General features: G+C 38.4%; 1 protein-coding gene across 2 annotated transcripts in view; it reads right to left on the bottom strand.

Moving 5' to 3' along the window:
- LOC124794541 (A-kinase anchor protein 10, mitochondrial) overlaps positions 1-17488 on the bottom strand; it is a 116607-nt gene extending 99119 nt beyond the window's left edge. For both annotated transcript variants that reach the window (XR_007016586.1, XM_047258102.1), the window contains exons 1-3: positions 17278-17488; positions 16939-17094; positions 15818-16745 (exon numbers count right to left, since the gene is read on the bottom strand). Coding sequence is in view for 1 of the 2 variants with exons in the window: in XM_047258102.1 (XP_047114058.1) it covers positions 15818-16745; positions 16939-17094; positions 17278-17302 (1109 nt within the window). In the remaining variant the exon portion in view is untranslated. The remainder of the gene's footprint in view (positions 1-15817; positions 16746-16938; positions 17095-17277) is intronic.
- Between the last annotated feature and the right edge of the window lie 2227 nt (positions 17489-19715).

Genomic DNA, 19715 nt, shown 5'->3' with positions numbered 1-19715 from the left:
AAACTTAGAGCATGATGTATACCATGAATCTGATATAGAACCTCATCTGTTCCTTATCACTGTCAATGACAAAGTTTGTAATAACAACATGTTATGGTTTGCTGAAGATGGTTCAAATGGCTCTGAGCACTATGGGACTCAACTGCTGAGATCATTAGTCCCCTAGAACTTAGAACTAGTTAAACCTAACTAACCTAAGGACATCACACACATCCATGCCCTAGGCAGGATTCGAACCTGCGACCGTAGCGGTTTCACGGTTCCAGACTGCAGCGCCAGAACCGCGCGGCCACTTCGGCCGGCGTTTGCTGAAGACCCCATACTCTTTGCCAAAGGAAAAACTGCTGCACAACAAATTCTAACAATAGACGTGTTCTTTGAAAACATCGCAGAGTGATTCATCAAAAATAAAATGGAAAGAGATTTAGAACAAACATCATCACCTTATGTGCAGCCCCAGTAGCACTGGAGGCCAGGATTGTGTCAGCTAAAATTTGCAGTGCCACCCATCTGGTTTGACTTGTGACAAACAAGTGTTGTGTGACATCATGGTGGCATGGTGTATTTCAAATAAATTGTGTTTGCAGAGGGCATGTTGGAGTATGCAATGGTTCTCTCTAGGGTGAGATGTTTATGTTTCTAATTCAATTGAGAGTGATGCAGTTTGTACGCTGAAAGTATTTGTGGCAATTTGTTAGTTAATTATTTTGATGTTGGCAGTTATAGGCAATAGAATTGTTTTCATGATTGGAATTATTAGTGTGGTGTGTTACTTGTGATTGCAGACTGAAAAAGTTTCATTTTTTCTTAGTTACAGGTATGACAACGAAGTTCACAAGTAGATTACTGCATGCATGGAAACACTCGATCCCACCCATCTGCTTTGACCCGTGATGTAATGGTGGTGATGTGTGTGACATCACAACGGCACAGAGTCTGAGTTGGTTGTGTTTGTAGATGCCATGTTGTTGTATTTAATGGTGCCCTTTGGTGGTGGATGTGGATGTGCCGAGTTTAACGTGTGGTATTGGATTCATTTGAGTTTTGGTTGTCATCATGCTAATGTGGTTTTGAGTTTAGGTAGTTGGTGTGGTAACTTGAGTGTGAGAGTGTTTTCAGTGAGTTATGGTTTTTTTAATGTGTTTGGCATTTTTGTTCGGTCTGATTAGTTTGGCTATTGTTGTGCAGAAAAAATCTTTTTTATTGCTTTTTGGTTGGGTATGGATATGACAGTGAAGTTAATGAGTCAATCATTACATTCTGAGATGTGTGATCATATGATGCCTGTCATGCAGTTTCTGTAGAGGTTCGGACTTATTGGTGAATATGTTATGCATCGTATTTATGGAAACGACGTGGGTTGTTTTGGTCTTATTCTATAGTAATTGTGATGTTTTGTGTGTTGTATATTTAGGCAAGTCGGTTGTGTTTTAATTGATGCAGTGAATATGGGGCATTTGGGTTTTCGAGTTGTTGGCATTTTGGTTCCACTTTTCAGGGCTGTAGGTGTTGATTTTTTGGTATCGGTAGCTGCGGTTGAGCTATATGTGTCAAGGGAAATGTCCGATTTCTGTGGTTTTGTTGGTGTAGGGGAATGCTGTAATTTAATTTTTTTTATATTAATTACTTTGCGATGGTGAATATTTAGCTTGTCCCTGCCCTAAACCCCCAATTTTCCGTGGTTGCCCCATTAGTTTCAATTTATTTTTGGAGTAAGCTGTTAGTGTATCATTTTTATTTTTGTTCACATTTGATGGCGTGTATATGTAATGACATCACTGTCGTCACTTTGTATACACTAGACGTAGCAATTTCTGCCATACCTGAGATGTTATGGGCCAAAACAAACGGGTTGGAATCGGACGCTTCTGTAATGCCTACAGAATGACATGTTGAGCACGATTAAATTCCTACAGTTGTTTGGACTAACTGCAGATTATGTAAGGTGTCCCATTTGTGGAGAAGGTATGAGATAGAGCAAACTGCTGCATCTCAGACCACGTACCACTATACGCAGAGAGAGAGAGAGAGAGAGAGAGAGAGAGAGAGAGAGAGAGAGAGAGAGAGAGAGTTTCGTGTACTTCAAAATTGGTATTAATGCAATTTTTATGGATTTTAACAACTAATTATGTTGGACAGTGACCGATAGTTATCAACGCTGGTACTGCGAATGACAAAGCAAGGAGAGACTACAGCTATAATTTTTGCCAAGGGCATGCAACTCTACTGCATGGTTAAATGATGATGTCATCATCTCGGGTAAAATTCTCTGGAGGTAAAATAGTCCCCTATTAGTGTTTCCAAGGAGGGACTACTAGGAAGGACGTGGTCATCTGAAGAAACAAAACTGGCGTTCTATAGATCGGAGTGTGGAATGTTAAGATTATTTAACTGGGCAGGTGAATACAAAAATTTAAAAAGGGTAATGGATCTACATTTACACCTACATCTATATTATGCAAACCATCATGAAGTGCGTGACAGAGGATATATCTCATTGTACGAGATATTAGGGTTTGTTCCTGTTCCATTCACATATGGTGCATGGGAAGAAAGATTGTCTGAATGCCTTTGTGCATGCTGTAATTATTTTAACCTTGTCCTCACGATGCCTATGTGACCAATATGAAAGGGGTTGTAGTATAATGACTGAATCATCATTTAAAGTCGGTTCTTGAAACTTTATTAATAAGCTTTCTCAAGACAGTTTGCACCTAGCTTCAAGAGTCTGCTATATCAGTTTTTTCAGCATCTCGGTAACACTATCCCATGGGTCAAGCAAACTTGTGACCATTCGTGCTGCCCTTCTAAGTATACATTCAGTATCCCCCGTTAGCCCTATTTGATATGGGTCCTATACACTAGAGCAATGTTCTAGATTGGGTCACACAAGTGATTTGTAAGCAATCTCCTTTTTAGATTGATTGCCCTTCCCCAATACTATACAAGTAAACCAGAGTCTACCACCTGATTTACTCACCACTGAGCTGATGTGATCATTACATTTCATATTCTTACAAAGTGTTACGACCAGGTATTTGTATGAGTTGACCGATTCCAACTGTGACACACTAATGTTATAGTCATAGAATACTACAGTTTTTCATTTTGTGAAGTGCACAATTTTACATTCTGAACAATTAAAGCAAGTTGCCAATCTTTGCACCACTTTGGAATCTTATCAAGATCCAACTGAATATTTTTGCAGCCTCGTTTACGGAGTTCTTCATTACAGATAAGTGTGTCATCTGCAAACAGTCTGAGGTTGCTATTAATATTATCTGCATGACAACATGAACAGCAATGCTCCCAACACACATCCCTGGGGCACGTGTGAAGTTACTTCTACACATGGTGATGATTCTAAATCCAGGATAACAGGCTGTGTCCATCCTACTGAGAGGTCATCAGTCCAGTCGCAAATTTTACTTGACACCCCCATATGGCCGTACTTTTGACAGTAATCATATGTGTGGTACTGAGTGAAATGTTTTTCAAAAATCAAGAAATACTGCATCTACCTGACTGCCTTGATCCAAAGCTTTTAGTATGTCATGTGAGAAGAGTACAATTTGAGCTTCGCATGACTGATGTTTTCGGAATCCATGCTGATCGGCATTGAGTAGATCCAAGATAACTCGTTATGTTTGAGCTCACAATATGGTCCAAGATTCTACTACAAATTGATGTCAAAGATACTGGACAATAATTTTGTTGATCACTTCTACTATCTGATTGGGAGTCCAACAGTCCTTGGATCTTTGTTCAATTTTAATGATTTTAGCTGTTTCTCAGCACCACTAACACTGACACTGATTTCCCTCAACTTTTCAGTGGTACTAGGATTAAACTGGGACAATTTTGCTGGGTTTTTCTTTGTAAAGGGGTCATTCCATGTCAATTCAACCAATTTGAGAAAATGTTCCAGCTGATAGTCTCAGATTTGGCTGAAATTTAGCACACCAATGCTACCAAGTGTGGAACACTCATGTACAAAATTTTAAGTTCCCCTGCTTATTAGTTCCAGAAATATGACTTGTGAAAGAAGGTGGCGTGACCCGGAAATTGCAACCCGCATCTGGCAATCTATCTTCAGACCCAACTTCAGGTCTTAATAACTTTGGAACACTGCTAAAAAATGAAGAATATTCTGATAATTTACATGACAGTGATGAAGAGTATCAGCCACCTACAACCACTGTGGATGAGCAATTAAATACTACAGTGACTGCTCTTGGTTTGTCTCCTATGAAGACACACAAAGTTGGGAAAAGAGACAGGGCCAGCTATGGTAGAAGAAAACTACAAGAAGCTCAAATGGAATTAAAACACAAAATAGCTGACACACTAATGATGGAAGAGGAAGAACTATTTGCTCCAAAGGAACAGAAATCATGCCAGAAATGCTCTGATTTGGACAAAATTGTGCACGATTTGAAAGAAAAATGTGCCATATCCACATGCCAGAAATAGTAGCTATTCTCACCCTTGCACCTTCCAGCTGGTCTATTGACTACACTGCAAAGGAATTCAATGTTTCTACATATATGGTAAAGCAAGCTAGGAAAATAAATGCAACCCAAGGAGTGCTTCCACAACTTCAGAAGGCTCAGGGTAAGCAATTGAGTACAGAAATAAAGGTGCTAGTGTCGGAGTTTTATGAAAATAATGACTACAGCCGAATAATGCCTGGAAAAAAAGACTATGTAACGATGAAAATGGGAAATGTACACGTACAGATGCAACATATCAGAACTATATGTAGAATTCAAGGAAAAGTATCCCAATACCATAGTAGGTTTATCATATTTTTTCAATCTTCGGCCAAAATGGTTTGTGCCTGTAAGTGCAAGGGGCACACACAATGTTTGTGTATGTGAAACCCATCAAAATGCTCAGCTGATGTTTGCTGCTACAAAGGATTCTGGTTTGGATTACAAAGATGCAATGAAGCTGCTAGTGTGTGACATCAGTTCCTACCAGTGCATGATACACAGGTGTGAAAAGTGTCCTGGTAAGGCAAATCTTGCAGAAAACACGAATAACAAACTGTATGGTGAACTCCTTATGGATGACGATGAAATTGTTTCTTATAAACAATGGACACACATGGACCGCACAAGTCTTGAAACAAAGCAAAGTACAGTGGAAAATTTTGTTGAAATGTGTTGTCAAAAAATGGACAAACTGACACACACAGCTTCACAGCAACAGCACAATCGGCTTATCTTGGGTTTTGTAAGGATAATTTGAAACAAGATGAAATTATAGTAATACTAGACTTTTCTGAAAATTATGCATTTATAGTTCAAGATGCCATCCAGGGATATCATTGGGACAACAGTCAAGCAACTCTCCAGCCATCTGCGATTTACTATGGAGGTGAATCAGGTGATGTGTCGGTCATGAACCTGTGCGTTTTTAGTGGCTGTTTAATTCATGATGCCATTGCAGTTCATGCCAACATTCGCACTGTCATGGCATATGTGAAAAACAACCTGCCTCACATACATTTTGCGAAATACTTCAGTGATGGGGCAGCTAGTCAGTACAAAAAGTGTAAAAATCTCAAAAATTTATGCATGCATTAGCATGCTTTTCAGATTCACGCAGAATGGAATTTTTTCGCAACAAGTCATGGTAAAAATGTATGTGATGGTATTGGTGCTGCCATAAAGTGCATGGCATCACGAGCTAGTCTGCATCACCCTACAGAAGGTCACATTCTAACACCTCTTGAATTATTTTCCTGGGTACAGAAAAATATCTCTGGCATACAATCATTCTGTTTCGAAAGATGAGGTGAAATCAGTCTGAGAGTTGCTAAAAAGCAGACTAGAACACGTTAAAACTGTTGCAGGCACAAGGAGCCATCACCACTTCCCTCCAGTGGACTCTGACAATGTGCAGATGAGCAGACTGTCCGGTTATATCTATTGGTTCATGCACAACATGTGTCTTCACAGTGTGTCTGACTCAGGATTCAGAAGCAAAAGCAGCAACATCAACCAGGTTGCTATGTTACTGCTGTTTATGATGACAAATGGTACTTAGGATGTGTCACAGAGTGCTGTGAAGCAGAAGGTGATGTATCTGTGAACTTCATGGCACCAGCAAGATCATTTCATTGGCCACGTTTCGCAAACAGGTGTTGGATTCCTTTTGAACATATTCTTATGACACTTCCAGTTCCTACCACAGTGTCAGGAAGACAGTACAATTTGCCACTCAATGTACAGAGTACAGTAGCTAAAGTGTGGGAGAACTTCTGTTCGGAGCACAATCTACTGGTTTTTAGCAGTTAAGGTGCAGTAAACATTAATGATAGGTTGTGTTAACTTGTCTATATGTTGTTGCTTAGTGATTAAACAGTTGTGGGAGAGGATAAGAAGAGGCAGAACAGTTTACGATATGTTTTTACAAAATTGTGTTTTGGAACAATGGCCACATCACCAAATACATCTGTCAACTTCCATTGTACACAAATGTCTTGCAATAACATGCTGAAATTTTGAGATATATATCATTATGGTCTCCTTATGCAGTGTGTGAAATTTGGCTTGGATACCACTTGTCCCTTTTGTGCTACCACACTTCGAAAATCCATGTTTTTCAGGCAATTTTTCAAATTTTTGTATTTTCGTGTGCATGTAACTCAGTTTTTGTGACTGATATGGGCATGATGAGTTCTGTGTGTGTTTCGGCCACATTAAGCTTACCACAAAAAAATTTATACCCTTTTTGAGTGAATTATATTTGGCATAGAGGGCATCTACAATATGTACCTTTTAACGTATTACTTTTTTTAATCACATTTTGTAATTTTTTATTTTCCCTCAGAAATATGTTGTTGGTGTTTTGATTCATGGACTGTGTTCTCTAAATGGATGTTACTGGGTTGTAAAAATTTCACTGGACTGTGTGGAGTAGTTCCAAAGTTATTAAGACCTGAAGTTGGGTCTGAAGATAGATTGCCAGATGCGGGTCACACCACCTTCTTTCACAAGTCATAATTCTGGAACTAATTGGCAGGGGAAACTAATACTTTGTACACGAGTGTTCCACACATGGTAGAATTAGTGTACTGAATTTCAGTCAAATCTGAGACTATGATCTGGGGCCCCTGGTTGAACTGACATGGAATGACCCAACGGAATATCTGAAAACAGAGTTAAGCATTTCAGCTTTTGCTCTGCTACCCTCAATTTCAGTTCCTGTCCCATTCACTAGGGACTGGCCACAAACTTTGGTGTCACTAACAGGTTTTGAAAAACAACCAGAATTTCTTTGGGTTTTGTGAAAGATCATCTGACAATATTCTACTATGGTTGTCACTGAAGGCTTCACACATTGATCTCTTGACAGCCAAACATGTTTAATTCAGCATCTGCCTACCTATAGCCCTACACTTTGTTTTATACCTATTATGCAATAATCTCTATTTCTTTAGAAGTGTCTTTACAGTGACTGTATACCATGGAGGGTCCCTCCCATTATGAACTGATTTTCTGTGTACATATCTATCCAGTGCATAGTCAATTATTCTTTTAAACTTGAGCCATATTTCCTCCACATGCTTCTGCCCTGTGCTAATAGTTTCAAGTTCCTCACTCAGATATGGCACTACTGATTTTTAATCTAGTTTACTGAACATATATATCTTTCTGCTTGTTTTGGTTGTTCTTTGTACTTTGGTAATCACTGTTGCCTCAGGGTCACTGCTATCAGTTTCAGTGTGGACATCCCCAAAGAGATTACATCTATTTGTAGCTATTTGTTTCAATGCATATCCATCATGAGTGGGGTTTCGAGCTACCAGTTCTACGTAGTTTTCAGAGAAGGCAATTAATCATGTCTCACAGTAACAGTAACAAAACTGTAATTTTTCAAATTGATTGTTGGATGATTAAAGTCAACATCTATGATTATAGTATGATCGAGGAACTTAAGTACAACTGAAATGAGGTTCTCTCTAAAGTTTTCAATTACCTCAGGAGGTAAGTCTGGAGAGCGACTGAAGAATCCAATTACCATTTTATGCCAACCCCTCATACTGAGTCTTGGCCATACAATCTCACATGCACTTTCTATTTCTATTTCAGTGGATTTAAGTTTCTTGTCTACTGCAATAAATACACAACCTCCATTTCCTCCATTACCCATTACCCTATCTTTCTGACATGCAATTAAATTTTCCCCAAAATTTCACTGCTCTCATTTTCAGGTTTCAACCAGCTTTCTGTACCGAATAGTATGTGAGCTACACTGCCCCTCAGGAGCACTTAGAACTCTGAAACACTGCTGTGAAAGCTTCAGCAGTTAACATCTAGGATTTTAATATTCTTGCCTGGGTCAGGCATTTCTTTCAATCTTACACTGATACTTCTGAGTTTCCTACAACCACCATCATATTGATTGGATGGAGTGTGATCTAATCTAAAAAAAAAAAAAAAATACCCTGTCTGCACCCCACACCCAGTCAACTAGGATAGGTTGAAGTTAAATATAGTGGGACACAGTGAAGTTCGGTGGCAGGAGGAACATGACTTCTGGTCAGATAAATGAAGAGTTCTAAATACAAATGCATGTAAGACTAATCGAGTAGATATAATAATTAATAATCTAGGTAAGCCATTATGAACAACATAGCGAATGCATTACCATAGCTATGACAGAAATGAAGCCCGCATCCACTACAGTGATACAAGTTTATATGGCAACTAGCTCTGCAGATGATGAAGAGATTGAGAAAATGTATGATTAGATAAAGGAAATTATTCAGGTAGTTAAGGGAGAGAAGAACCTGACTGTGACGGGAGAGTGGAATTCAGTGGTAGAAAAAGGAAGAGAAGAAAAATTAGTATATGAATATGGGCTGGGGGAACGGAATGAAAGAGGAAGCTGCCTGGTAGAATTTTGCAGAGAACATAATTTAATCATCGCTAATAGTTTGTTTGCGAATTATCAAGGAAGGCGTACAAGATCTGTTCAAAAATTCTGGAACATTCACAATTTTTGCGCCAATGGTGTGTTGGTGCGAAATACAGGTGGCATCCCTGCACATGCCTGTTTTTAATGTGTAACTGCTGAAAATTTCATTGTTGTATATCTGTTAGTTATTGTTCAGTGCTGTACTGAGTAGAGTGTTGAGTCACACAGTTTGCGAATTTTGAGATGGCAGAGTTAGAGGAGCAACTCCATCTGCATTAAATTTTGAGTGTAATTCAAGAAAATATTTACAGGGAAACACCAAATGATGCAGGGAGCCTACTGTAATGGTTATTTAAGCCATACACAATGTTACCAATGGTTCACAAGGTTTAAAAATTGTTGGACAGAAGATAAAGATTGCCCTCATTCAGGATGCCCTTCAACGTCTACCGAAGATGCTCACGCCAGGAATTCATGCCACAAGGACAAACTGTTAATCGATGGTACTATCAGGATGTGTTAAGATGCCTGCGAGAAAATGTGAGAAGAAAATGGCAAATCATTGCTCTTGCATCACGATAACACCCGCACATTCATCCCTGTTGGTGCACGACTATTGCACAAAAAATGAATCCCGACAAGTTCCAGAGGACCTTTTTTTTTTTATTTCCAAAGTTGAAAACCCCACTAAAAGGATGAAGATTTACAATGATACATAAGATAAAAGAAAATTCGCAGACAGCACTTCACACAGTCCAGAAGAACCAGACCAAGACTGCTTCCAGAAGTGGAAACGGCATTGCGAGCGGTGTACCAATTGTGAAGGAGAGTATTTCAAAGGAGACCACACACAATAAGTAACAGGTAAGCATAGAAAAATTTTGAGGACAAAGTTTTGGAATTTTTTGAACAGGCGTTGTAAATGTGGAAGAGACCTGGAGACACTAGAATGTCTCAGACTGATTAGATAACAGTAAGACAGAGATTTCGGAACCAGAATTTAAATTGTAAGACATTTCCAGGAGCAGATGTGAACTCTGACCACAATTTATTGGTTATGAACTGTAGACTAAACCTGAAGAAACTTCAAAACAGTGACAAATGAAGGAGATGGGATCTGGATAAGTTGAAAGAACCAGAGGTTGTTGAGAGTTTCAGTGGGAGCATTAGGGAACAACTGATGAGAACGGGGGAAAGGAATACTGTGGAAGACAAATGGGTAGCTTTGAGAGATGAAATACTGAAGGCAGCTGAGGATCAAATAGGTAACGACAAGGTCTTGTAGAAATCCTTGGGTGACACAGGAGTTACTGAAATTAACTGATGGAAGGAGAAAATATAAAAATGCGGCAAATAAAGCAGGCAAAAGGGAATACAAATGCCTAAATAATTAGATTGACAGGAAATGCAAAATGGCTAACCAGGAATGGCTATAGGACAAATGTAAGAATGTAGAAGCTTATATCATTAGGGGAAAGATAGATACTGCCTAATTAAATTAAAGAGGTCTTTGGAGAAAAGAGAAGCAGTGCCATGATTATCAAGAGCTCAAATGGAAAACCAGTCCTAAGCAAAGAAGGGAAAGCCGATAGGTGGAAGGAGAATATAGACGTCTTTACAAGGGAGGCAAACTTCCAGGCAGTGTTATAGAAATGGATGAGGACATAGATGATGATGAAATCGGAGATGTGACACTGTGAGAAGAATTTGACACAGCACTGAAAGATGTAAGTCAAAACAAGGTCCCAGAGGTAGACAACATTCCGTCAGTCCTACTAATAGCCTTGGGAGTGACCACCATGACAAAAGTCTTCCATCTGGTGTGCAAGGTGTACGAGATGGGCAAAATACCCTCACAGATTTCAAGAAAAATATAATCATTCCAATTCCAAAGAAAGATGGTGCTGACAAACGTGAATATTACCGAACTATCACTTTAATAAGTCATGGTTGCAAAAGACTAACACAAATTCTTTACAGAAAAATGTAGAAACTGGTAGAAGCCGACCTCAGGGAAGATCAGTTTGGATTCCAGAGATATATAGAAGCACATGAGGAAGTACTGACTCTAGAAAATAGATTATGAAAAGGCAAACCTACGTTTACAGTATTTGCAGACTTACGGAAAGCTTTTGACAATGTGATTGGAATACTCTTTTTAAAATTCTGAAGGTAACAGGGTTAAAATATAGGGAGCAAAAGGTTATTTACATATTGTACAGAAATCAGAAGGTAATTATAAGAATAGCAGTATATGAAACAGAAACAGTGGTTGAAAAGAGAGTTAAGACACAATTGTAGCGTATCCCCGAAGTTATTCAGTCCGCACATTAAGCATGCAGTACATGAAATCAAATAAAAATTTAGGATGGGAATTAAAGTCCAGGGAGAACAAATAAAAAACTTTGAGGTCTGCCAATATCATCTCTCGAGGCTCTCCCAAGGCTATCACATAGGTCTGATGGAATGTCGTCTACCCCTGGGGGCTTGTTCTGACTTAGGTCTTTTGGTACTCTGTCACAGTCTTCTCACAATGTCGTGTCTCAGATATCATCATCATCATCGTCATCTCTGGCCTCTGCCTGCAAGTATGTCTCCATTCCACCTTTCCATTCTTAGCTTAGGACTGTTTCTCCATTTGAGCTCTTGATATTCATACCACTGCTTCTCTTTTCTCCAAAGACCTCTTTAATTTTCCTGTAGGCAGTATCTATCTATCCCCTAATGATATAAGCTTCTAAATTCTTACGTTAGTCCTATATAGCCATTCCTGGTTAGCCATTTTGCATTTCCTGCCAATCTCATTTTTTTTAGATGTTTGTATTCCCTTTTGTCTGCTTTATTTGCCGCAATTTTATATTTTCTCCATCCATCAATTAATTTCAGTATCTCCTGAGTCACCCAGGGATTTTTACCCGGCCTTGTTGTTTAAGTTATTCTATCTTCACCTGCCTTCATTATTTCATCTCTCAAAGTTACCCATTCATTTTCCACAGTATTCTTTTCCCTCGTTCTAGTCAATCATTCGCTAATGCTCTCTCTGAAACTCTCAACAACCTCTGGTTCTTTCAACATCCAGGTCCCAATTTTAATTTTTTATCTTTTTGCAATTTCTTTGGTTTTAATCTACAATTAGTAACCAATAAATTGTGATCAAAGAGTCCACATCTACCCCTAGAAATGTCTTACAATTTAAAATCTGGTTCCAAAATCTCTGTATTGCTATTATATAGTCAATCTGAAACCTTTCGTTGTCTCCAGGTTTCTTCCACACCACCTTTGATGATTCCTACACCAAATGTTAACGATGGTAATATTATGCTCTGTGCAAAATTCCACCAGGCAGCTTCCTCTTTCATTCCTTTCTCAGAGTACATATTCACCTACTATTTTTCCTTCTATTCCTTTTCCTATGGTTGAATTCCAGTCCCCCATCACATTAAGTTTTCATCTCCCTCAACTATCTGAATAATTCCTTTTATCTGATCATATATTTCTTCAACCTCTTCATCATCTGCAGGGCCAGTTGGGACATAAACTTTTACTACTGTGGTGGATGTGGGCTTTGTGTCTACCTTGGCTACGATGATATGTTCACTCTGCTGTTCATGATAGCTTACTCGAGTTCCTGTATTTTTTTTTTTTTTTTTTAACCTACTCCATTAGTCCTATTTAACTTTTGAATTTATAATACTGAATTCATATGACCAAAATACCTGTTCCTGCTTCCACCAAATTTCACCAATTCTCACTATATAATCAACTTCAACCCATTCATTTCCCTTTTTAAAATTTCTAACCTACCTACCCAATTAACATCCCACACTCCAATCCGTAGAATGACAGTTTTGTTTCCTCCCGAGTAGTCCCCATCCGGAGATCTCAGTGGGGTACTATATTAACTCCAGAATATTTTACCAAAGAGAATGCCATCATCATTTAACCATACAGTAGGCTGCGGCCCTCGGGAAACATTATGGCTGTAGTTTTCCTTTGCTTTCAGCAGTTCGCAGTATCAGCATAGCAAGGTCATCTTAGTTGATGTTACAATGCCAAATCGGTCAATCATGCACCTGAAATTAAGTGTTTTTTATTTCTGTCTGTTTGCATGTGTAATACAATGTCACAATCACCACACTGTATAAGCTCAAAATCGGGGTGCCCACTACGTTGATAGTATTTACTGGTCACAGATAACTGGTGGCACTGCAATCTCCAGTTATACCCAGGATAAAATTGAGGCTCTGAAACTGCTGGACTTCATGATTGACAGCAAACTGTCAACGAATGAGCACACCGTGTATGTGTTCTCAAAGTTCTCCCATGTGATATACCTTCTGAAAAGACTAAAGGGTGTAGTAGCTGACAAGTTTGTTATAATGGGACACAATGCAGGCTGCAATGAAACTTCTATGCTAAAAAAAAGGGGGAAAAAAATAAGCTGTGAGGTTCATCACATCAAGAGAAAGACTGGATCACTACAGACTATAATCATCTGGTTAGCAATAATGTTAATTTGCAGTTAGTGTGCATTTTGATGCGTCATCAACGTATAAGAAAACCATAAGGAATACATAACAGAAAACACACCCACAACAAGAGAAACATGGGTTTACCAAGAGACGAGGATAATCCCAAAAGTAAGGTCTCCCTTTTTTCTTTTTTTTTTTGTAAGTACATAGACCTGTTTATTTCTACAATGGTTTACATCAGTTTACAGCTTGAACATTTAGCTATTTTTTGACATAATCACCATTTCTGTTGATGCATTTTTGTAGATGCTGTGGCAGTTTTTGTATGCCCATGTCATACCAGCTCACTGCCATGCTGTTCAGAAACTTATGAACCTCTTCTTTCACCTCATCGGAGCTGAATCACTTTCCGGCCAAATGTTCTTTTAACCAAGGGAACAGGTGATCGTTACTGGGTGCCAAGTCAGGACTATAGGTTGAGTGGGTGATTCTGTTCCACTGAAACTGTAGCAGGAGAGCAACGATTTGCCGAGTGATGTGTGGGCGAGTGTTGTCATGGAGAATGTGTACGCCCTTGCTCAACATTCCTCTTCTCCGGTTCTGAATTGTCCGTTTGAGTTTTTTCAGAGTCTCACAGTACCTGTCAGCATTAATTGTGGTCAAAATGATTCAGCTCCGATGACAAGGTAAAAGAAGAGGTTCATAACTTTCTGAACAGCATGGCAGCGAGCTGGTATGACATGGGCATACAAAAACTGCCACAGCATCTACAAAAATGCATCAGCAGAAATGGCGATTATGTCAAAAAATAGCTAAATGTTCAAGCTGTAAACTGATGTAAACCATTATAGAAATATACTGGTCTATGGGAAATACGGAAGCATCCGATCCCACCCATCTGCTTTGACCCATGACGTCACAAATATGGCAGAAACAAAAACAAACACACACACTTTCCACTAGAAGCCTAATGACACTAACGGGACAAGTGCGGGAAATGGGGTGTTTTGGGTGGGGGGGCAACTAAATATAAACAAATTTAGACGCCTTGCGTAGCTACAACGTGTAAGTGAAGACAGCCATGCATGAATACCCACCCACCTCCCCAGGGGTCGTAACCCCTGCAACCCATAGAAGATAAAGATGCTTCAGTAGCTGATTAGTGTTTTTTGTCTTTTAAAAAAAAAAAAATCTCACGGGATAGAACGAACAGATCAGAAAGATAAATATAATAAACTAAAACAGAAATTCGAGGAAACAGATAATTAAAATAAGTAATAAGTGTTTTTAAATTTAAAAAAATAATCTCACGAGATAGAACGAACAGATCAGAAAAGTAAATAAAATAAGATAAAACAGAACTGGAGACAGCCACACTCAAACCAAACTCCGTGCCGTCATGACGTCACACACGACAACACCCTTACATCACGGGTAAAAGCCGACGCATGGGATAGGACGCTTCTGTCGACCCGGTCCATGTACTTACAAAAAAAATGGGAGACCTTACTTTTGGGATTACCCTCGTATAAACACATGGCAGTTTTCCAATAGTTGTTCTAAAACGTTCAACACAGTGCCTCAAGAAATACATCATCTGCTGCCAGGATTAATCAGAAGGAAAATTGTACACAACTCGAAAGAGCACCCATTACATTCTGTTGGAGAATTTTTCAATCGTGATTCAAGTGATTGGACAAATTGATATTGTTTTTCCATCTGTTTTATTTCCTCTTGTTGCAAGTAATTTTCTTTATATGTGATACAATGAAGAATGTTATTTTTACTCAGTAAAAGGATGCAGATCTAGTAACTATGTAATAAATGATTGTTTCATATTTTGATAGTACCACAATACGAAACAATCACACTTTTCATTCGGGGCTATCAAGAATTTTGTTGTAATAATTTGAAAAAACCACAGGAGGTAAAATAAACCCAGATGACTATGTGGGACGATGACTGACTGATTCTCTCCAAGGTCTTCCGACCTGATGATTTCTCATGGAATTCGATGTGACCCCCTTGTAACAAACTTAACACCGGTTAAATTGTCAGAAGTTCAGTTCTGCTCTAGCCATAAAGCTACTATTCAAGAATTAAGACATCATAAAAATTAAACATCATGCTAAAAAAATATTAAAAATGTATAAATGAATCCACATTAATGGCACAGTCCATGTATTATGCCTCTTTTGCACAACTCACCACCACCATGGCCAGAACAATGAGATAGAGTGCGGTGGTATGGACTGCAGAAGTACAATACTATTCTGATACAATCAGAGAAACTAAATTATCAATAATTATTTCCTGTATTTTATAGCAATATACAGTTAACTTTCATTCAAAATCAGAACTTTTTTAAAAATAATTATCTACCAAGAATGTTAATCTTGGCAAGAAATACTTACTCTCTTTCCATTATGTGAAAGACGAGGTCTTGGCATTCATTAAAACAATCAATTCCTACCATTCCACCTTCTCTACAAATTGCAGAAATCATTCTATTCCTTATTTCCTCTGGAATTCGAATACGGTAACGGGCATTGTGAGTAAAATACTTCCTAAATATTCTAACTGCATCATGCAAAGTTGCTTCAATGAGTTTTACAGCACGTGTTGGTGATGCTGCTTGATGAATTGGACTGACAGCTCCACTTGCCCATCTTGCCACTGTTCCACTACTTGATTCTTTTTTGCTTTCGTAGCCATCACCAATAGTCTGTAGCTGGTAAGTATTTATCCTACTGCCAGCATCAATGTCTGGGGTAACACAATTTGTTTTATTTTCAGAACTATTCGAAATATCACTGACATCTGAACAGGTCTCACCACAGTCCTTTAAATCTGATGGTACATTTTTGTTCGATGCTCCACTTGCACAACCAAACATATGTGAATGAGCATCATAATATGTAGTGTGTGAAGCAGTTGATAAAGTACTACTAACTATCAAAGAGTGAGTGCTACCCTTTGGTGCAGTGTTCGCACTCTCACTATTTTCAACACAATCCACAGACAAGCTGCTATATGCTGTTTGTAGTGAAACAACATTACGTTCCTCGTGGTGTGGCGATTCTTTGCTGCTGGAACACTCGGCCTCCAACATTTCCCGTGTCACCTGCACGTCAGGTGTGTCAGTTGAACATCTAATCTCGGCGGATGATGCTGCACGAAAACTTTCTGCATCAAGCCAAAATTTGATGAGTGCAACATATCCTCTTGCTTCCAAATACTGAATAAAATATCCCAGGGCACCTTTATCAGCCAAGACTTCTGCTAGAGTTTTAGATAAGCGTGAATGGGAGTTATTGCCTTTTGTTCTCTGGTCCGACTCGCCTGAAAAAATTACAAATATCAATTATATTAATAAGCAAGTAACAAGAAACATTGCATATTTCATATTGTCATCTCTAATTGTTGTGCAATGATTACACCAGCTGAAAGGTCTATTTGCACAAAACAGTACCTGCATTAAAAGTGCGTTAAAATACAGTACGTTACACAACGAAGAAGTACATAGGCCACAAACCTAAATCGCCAATTGTCAGTTCACTTTCGCTATAACATGACAAAGGCCCAGAATGCAAAACATCATTTGATACATCTCCATTGTATATGGATGGGTTTGGTGCATCGGTCGTCCTCGACGGAGAATTTGCGTTGGAATGACTGGCATCCTTCATCCCTACGAAATATATTGTTAAATACATTTTACAGTTCAGGGATTGTCAGCAATATTACAACAAAAAGTTCAAAATATAAAATTATTCTATTCGCTTGCAAGTGTAAACATTGATCATAAATATCCGAAATACTTATAAATATTAGTCTTTTTTTATAAATTTAAAGTCGTACTGTTATGACAAACCATTTTTCTTCCAAAACTGCAGCATTTTTCATCTTATTAATTTAACATTGACAACAGTGATGACGGTGTTAATTTCCTTTATTGCAATGTAATGAACACATCGCTCTAACGTATGTTCAAACCGTCCCATGATTATCACGCGCGTTTACATTCCCGTTGACAGCTAAATCAAGTGGCAAATAACACACATCAAAACACCGGATATGTTTAATTCAGCATTCCGAGTGCAGAATCGATATAAGAGATCGATAGATTCAAACAAACATTTGTAATTCTATTTGTTGATTTGCCATCTATACATTCTGCTTATGTTCAGCTGTGTAATTTTCGTAAAACAGCCACAGCCTGCAACAAATTAAACCCTTCCACATATAACGCTTTATTTTATTTTTTATTTTACCTTTTCCCATAAATAATGAACCCATTAAGAGAGTTTTTAAAGGATAAGTAAGACCATTAAACCTAAAGTTTTCAGTTATTTCCTAAATGTGTCAATTTAAAACATCAGTATTTATACGCCAGTGATTTATAACAGCTCTTAAGGGGAAGTGCTGTCAGACAGTTAAGCTGGGTTCACACACGCATCTAATATGGCGCCACAGCTTGTGGCATCGTGAGCTACTGTTCACACAGGTTGCAGCAAATCCTACGCAGTTGCCCAAGAGCTGGGCGTTATTTTGGAGTAACCTCTATCGCGGTTACAGTCATTTTTGTATAACCGTTATTTTTAACGGTTATAAATAATTGACAGTTATATTTCACTACCGAATACTCCAGAAAGGGTTACAGTTAAATAACGAAGTAGGTGGAATCCACCAGTTTAGTTATCAGTATAACTGTGAGTAGTGCAACGTGGCAGGAAGGTCGCATGAATCGAGCCATAACCTTAGCTAATTAGCTGTCCGGTACACTTCAGTTGAAGTTTGGATGGTTATTCATGTTTTTACAGTAATGAGGAGAAAAAATGAAGTATGGAATCCACAAGGTTTTGTTCGAGGACCTGTCCTATTTCTGCTGTATATAAATGGCTTGATTAGTAAAATACATGATGGAAGCACTGTACTCTACCGATGACACTAATGTTCTAATTAAATCACAGAATGAAGAAAATCTGCAGAAGGCTGCAACATCAGTTATGCATACCTTAATGCACTGGTTCAGGACCAGTGAGCTCATCACAAATTTTGAAAAAACTGTGGCAGTTAACCTCCACACCACAGAAAATCTCCATCCTGCAAACCCTGTTTTCACTATCAAAGTAAAAATTTATCGAAGGTCAGTCATACAAAATTTACAAGTATTCATCTTCAGGCAGATCTGCAGTGGGAGGTGTACCTAAACAATTTAAATAAGAGATTGAATTCACTACCATAGCTGTTAGGACCCCACTCAGGATACAAGCTGCTCATCAGTGCTGACAATGTACCATTGTAGTCTACAGTGGGTATTTATGTATGGAATAATTTTTGGGGGGGGGGGGGGGGGGAAATTGCACAAATTCTACAAAAACCTTTAAAATACAGAAGATGATTGTCAGTTTGATAAAAAGCGAAGTGCGCAGATTCCTGTAGATCCCTTTTTAAAACTCTCAAATGCCGCTACCTTGCTTGTACATATACAAAATACTAATTTTCACAAAAGGGAGCATCTTAAAAAAGGAAAATTTCTTCAGAAACAACTATGATATACACACGTATCAAACTAGTAAGATGAACCTACACATCAACACAATAAAAACAAACTTATGCAAAAACTATGTTATATAACCATTTGCCGTCTTACCTAAAATGCATCCCAAAATTAAATGCATTTAGAATAATGTTAAAACAGTTCCTGCTTGACTACTGCTTCTATTCTTTGTCTGAATTTATCGAACATCCTTATGAGTGAACCTCATTTTCCAAATTTTACTAATTGTCAATTCATAATATAGTCTATTACTGGGAAGGATTTGTCAAATCCACATTAGTTTGAACAACCAAGCATCATGGAATGTCGTCACAGAAAGGACACTACCCCGGGTAGTACCTCTTTGAGAGAATTTACCACTCTTAGGAGTGCAATCAGGACTACGAAATGTGGGGAGCCTGAACCTATATGCTTTGAAGTCACGACTATGCACACAAAAATCAAGGCAAAACACAGCTACTATTGTGGGACTTTGAACGTCAATTCTCTATTGAAAGCTGGGAAACACAAAGAGTCGACGATAATGATGGACAAACATGACATAACCATCTTGGTCATTGAAGAAAACAGATACCTAGATTAGTACACAATGGATATTAAATGTTACAGGATTTATAAAGGCAAAAGGATAGTCAAACTAGGTAAGAACATGCCTGCACTTGGCACAGCTTTTGTTGTTCGTAGGAAGGTTGTCAGTTCAATTGTCGTGTTCTTCAGCCCTTCTGAGACACTTTCTATCCTAACTCTCA

Source organism: Schistocerca piceifrons, chromosome 1 (assembly GCF_021461385.2).
Source record: "Schistocerca piceifrons isolate TAMUIC-IGC-003096 chromosome 1, iqSchPice1.1, whole genome shotgun sequence".
Lineage (NCBI taxonomy): Eukaryota > Metazoa > Arthropoda > Insecta > Orthoptera > Acrididae > Schistocerca > Schistocerca piceifrons.
This window is presented reverse-complemented; position numbering and strand designations above follow the sequence as displayed.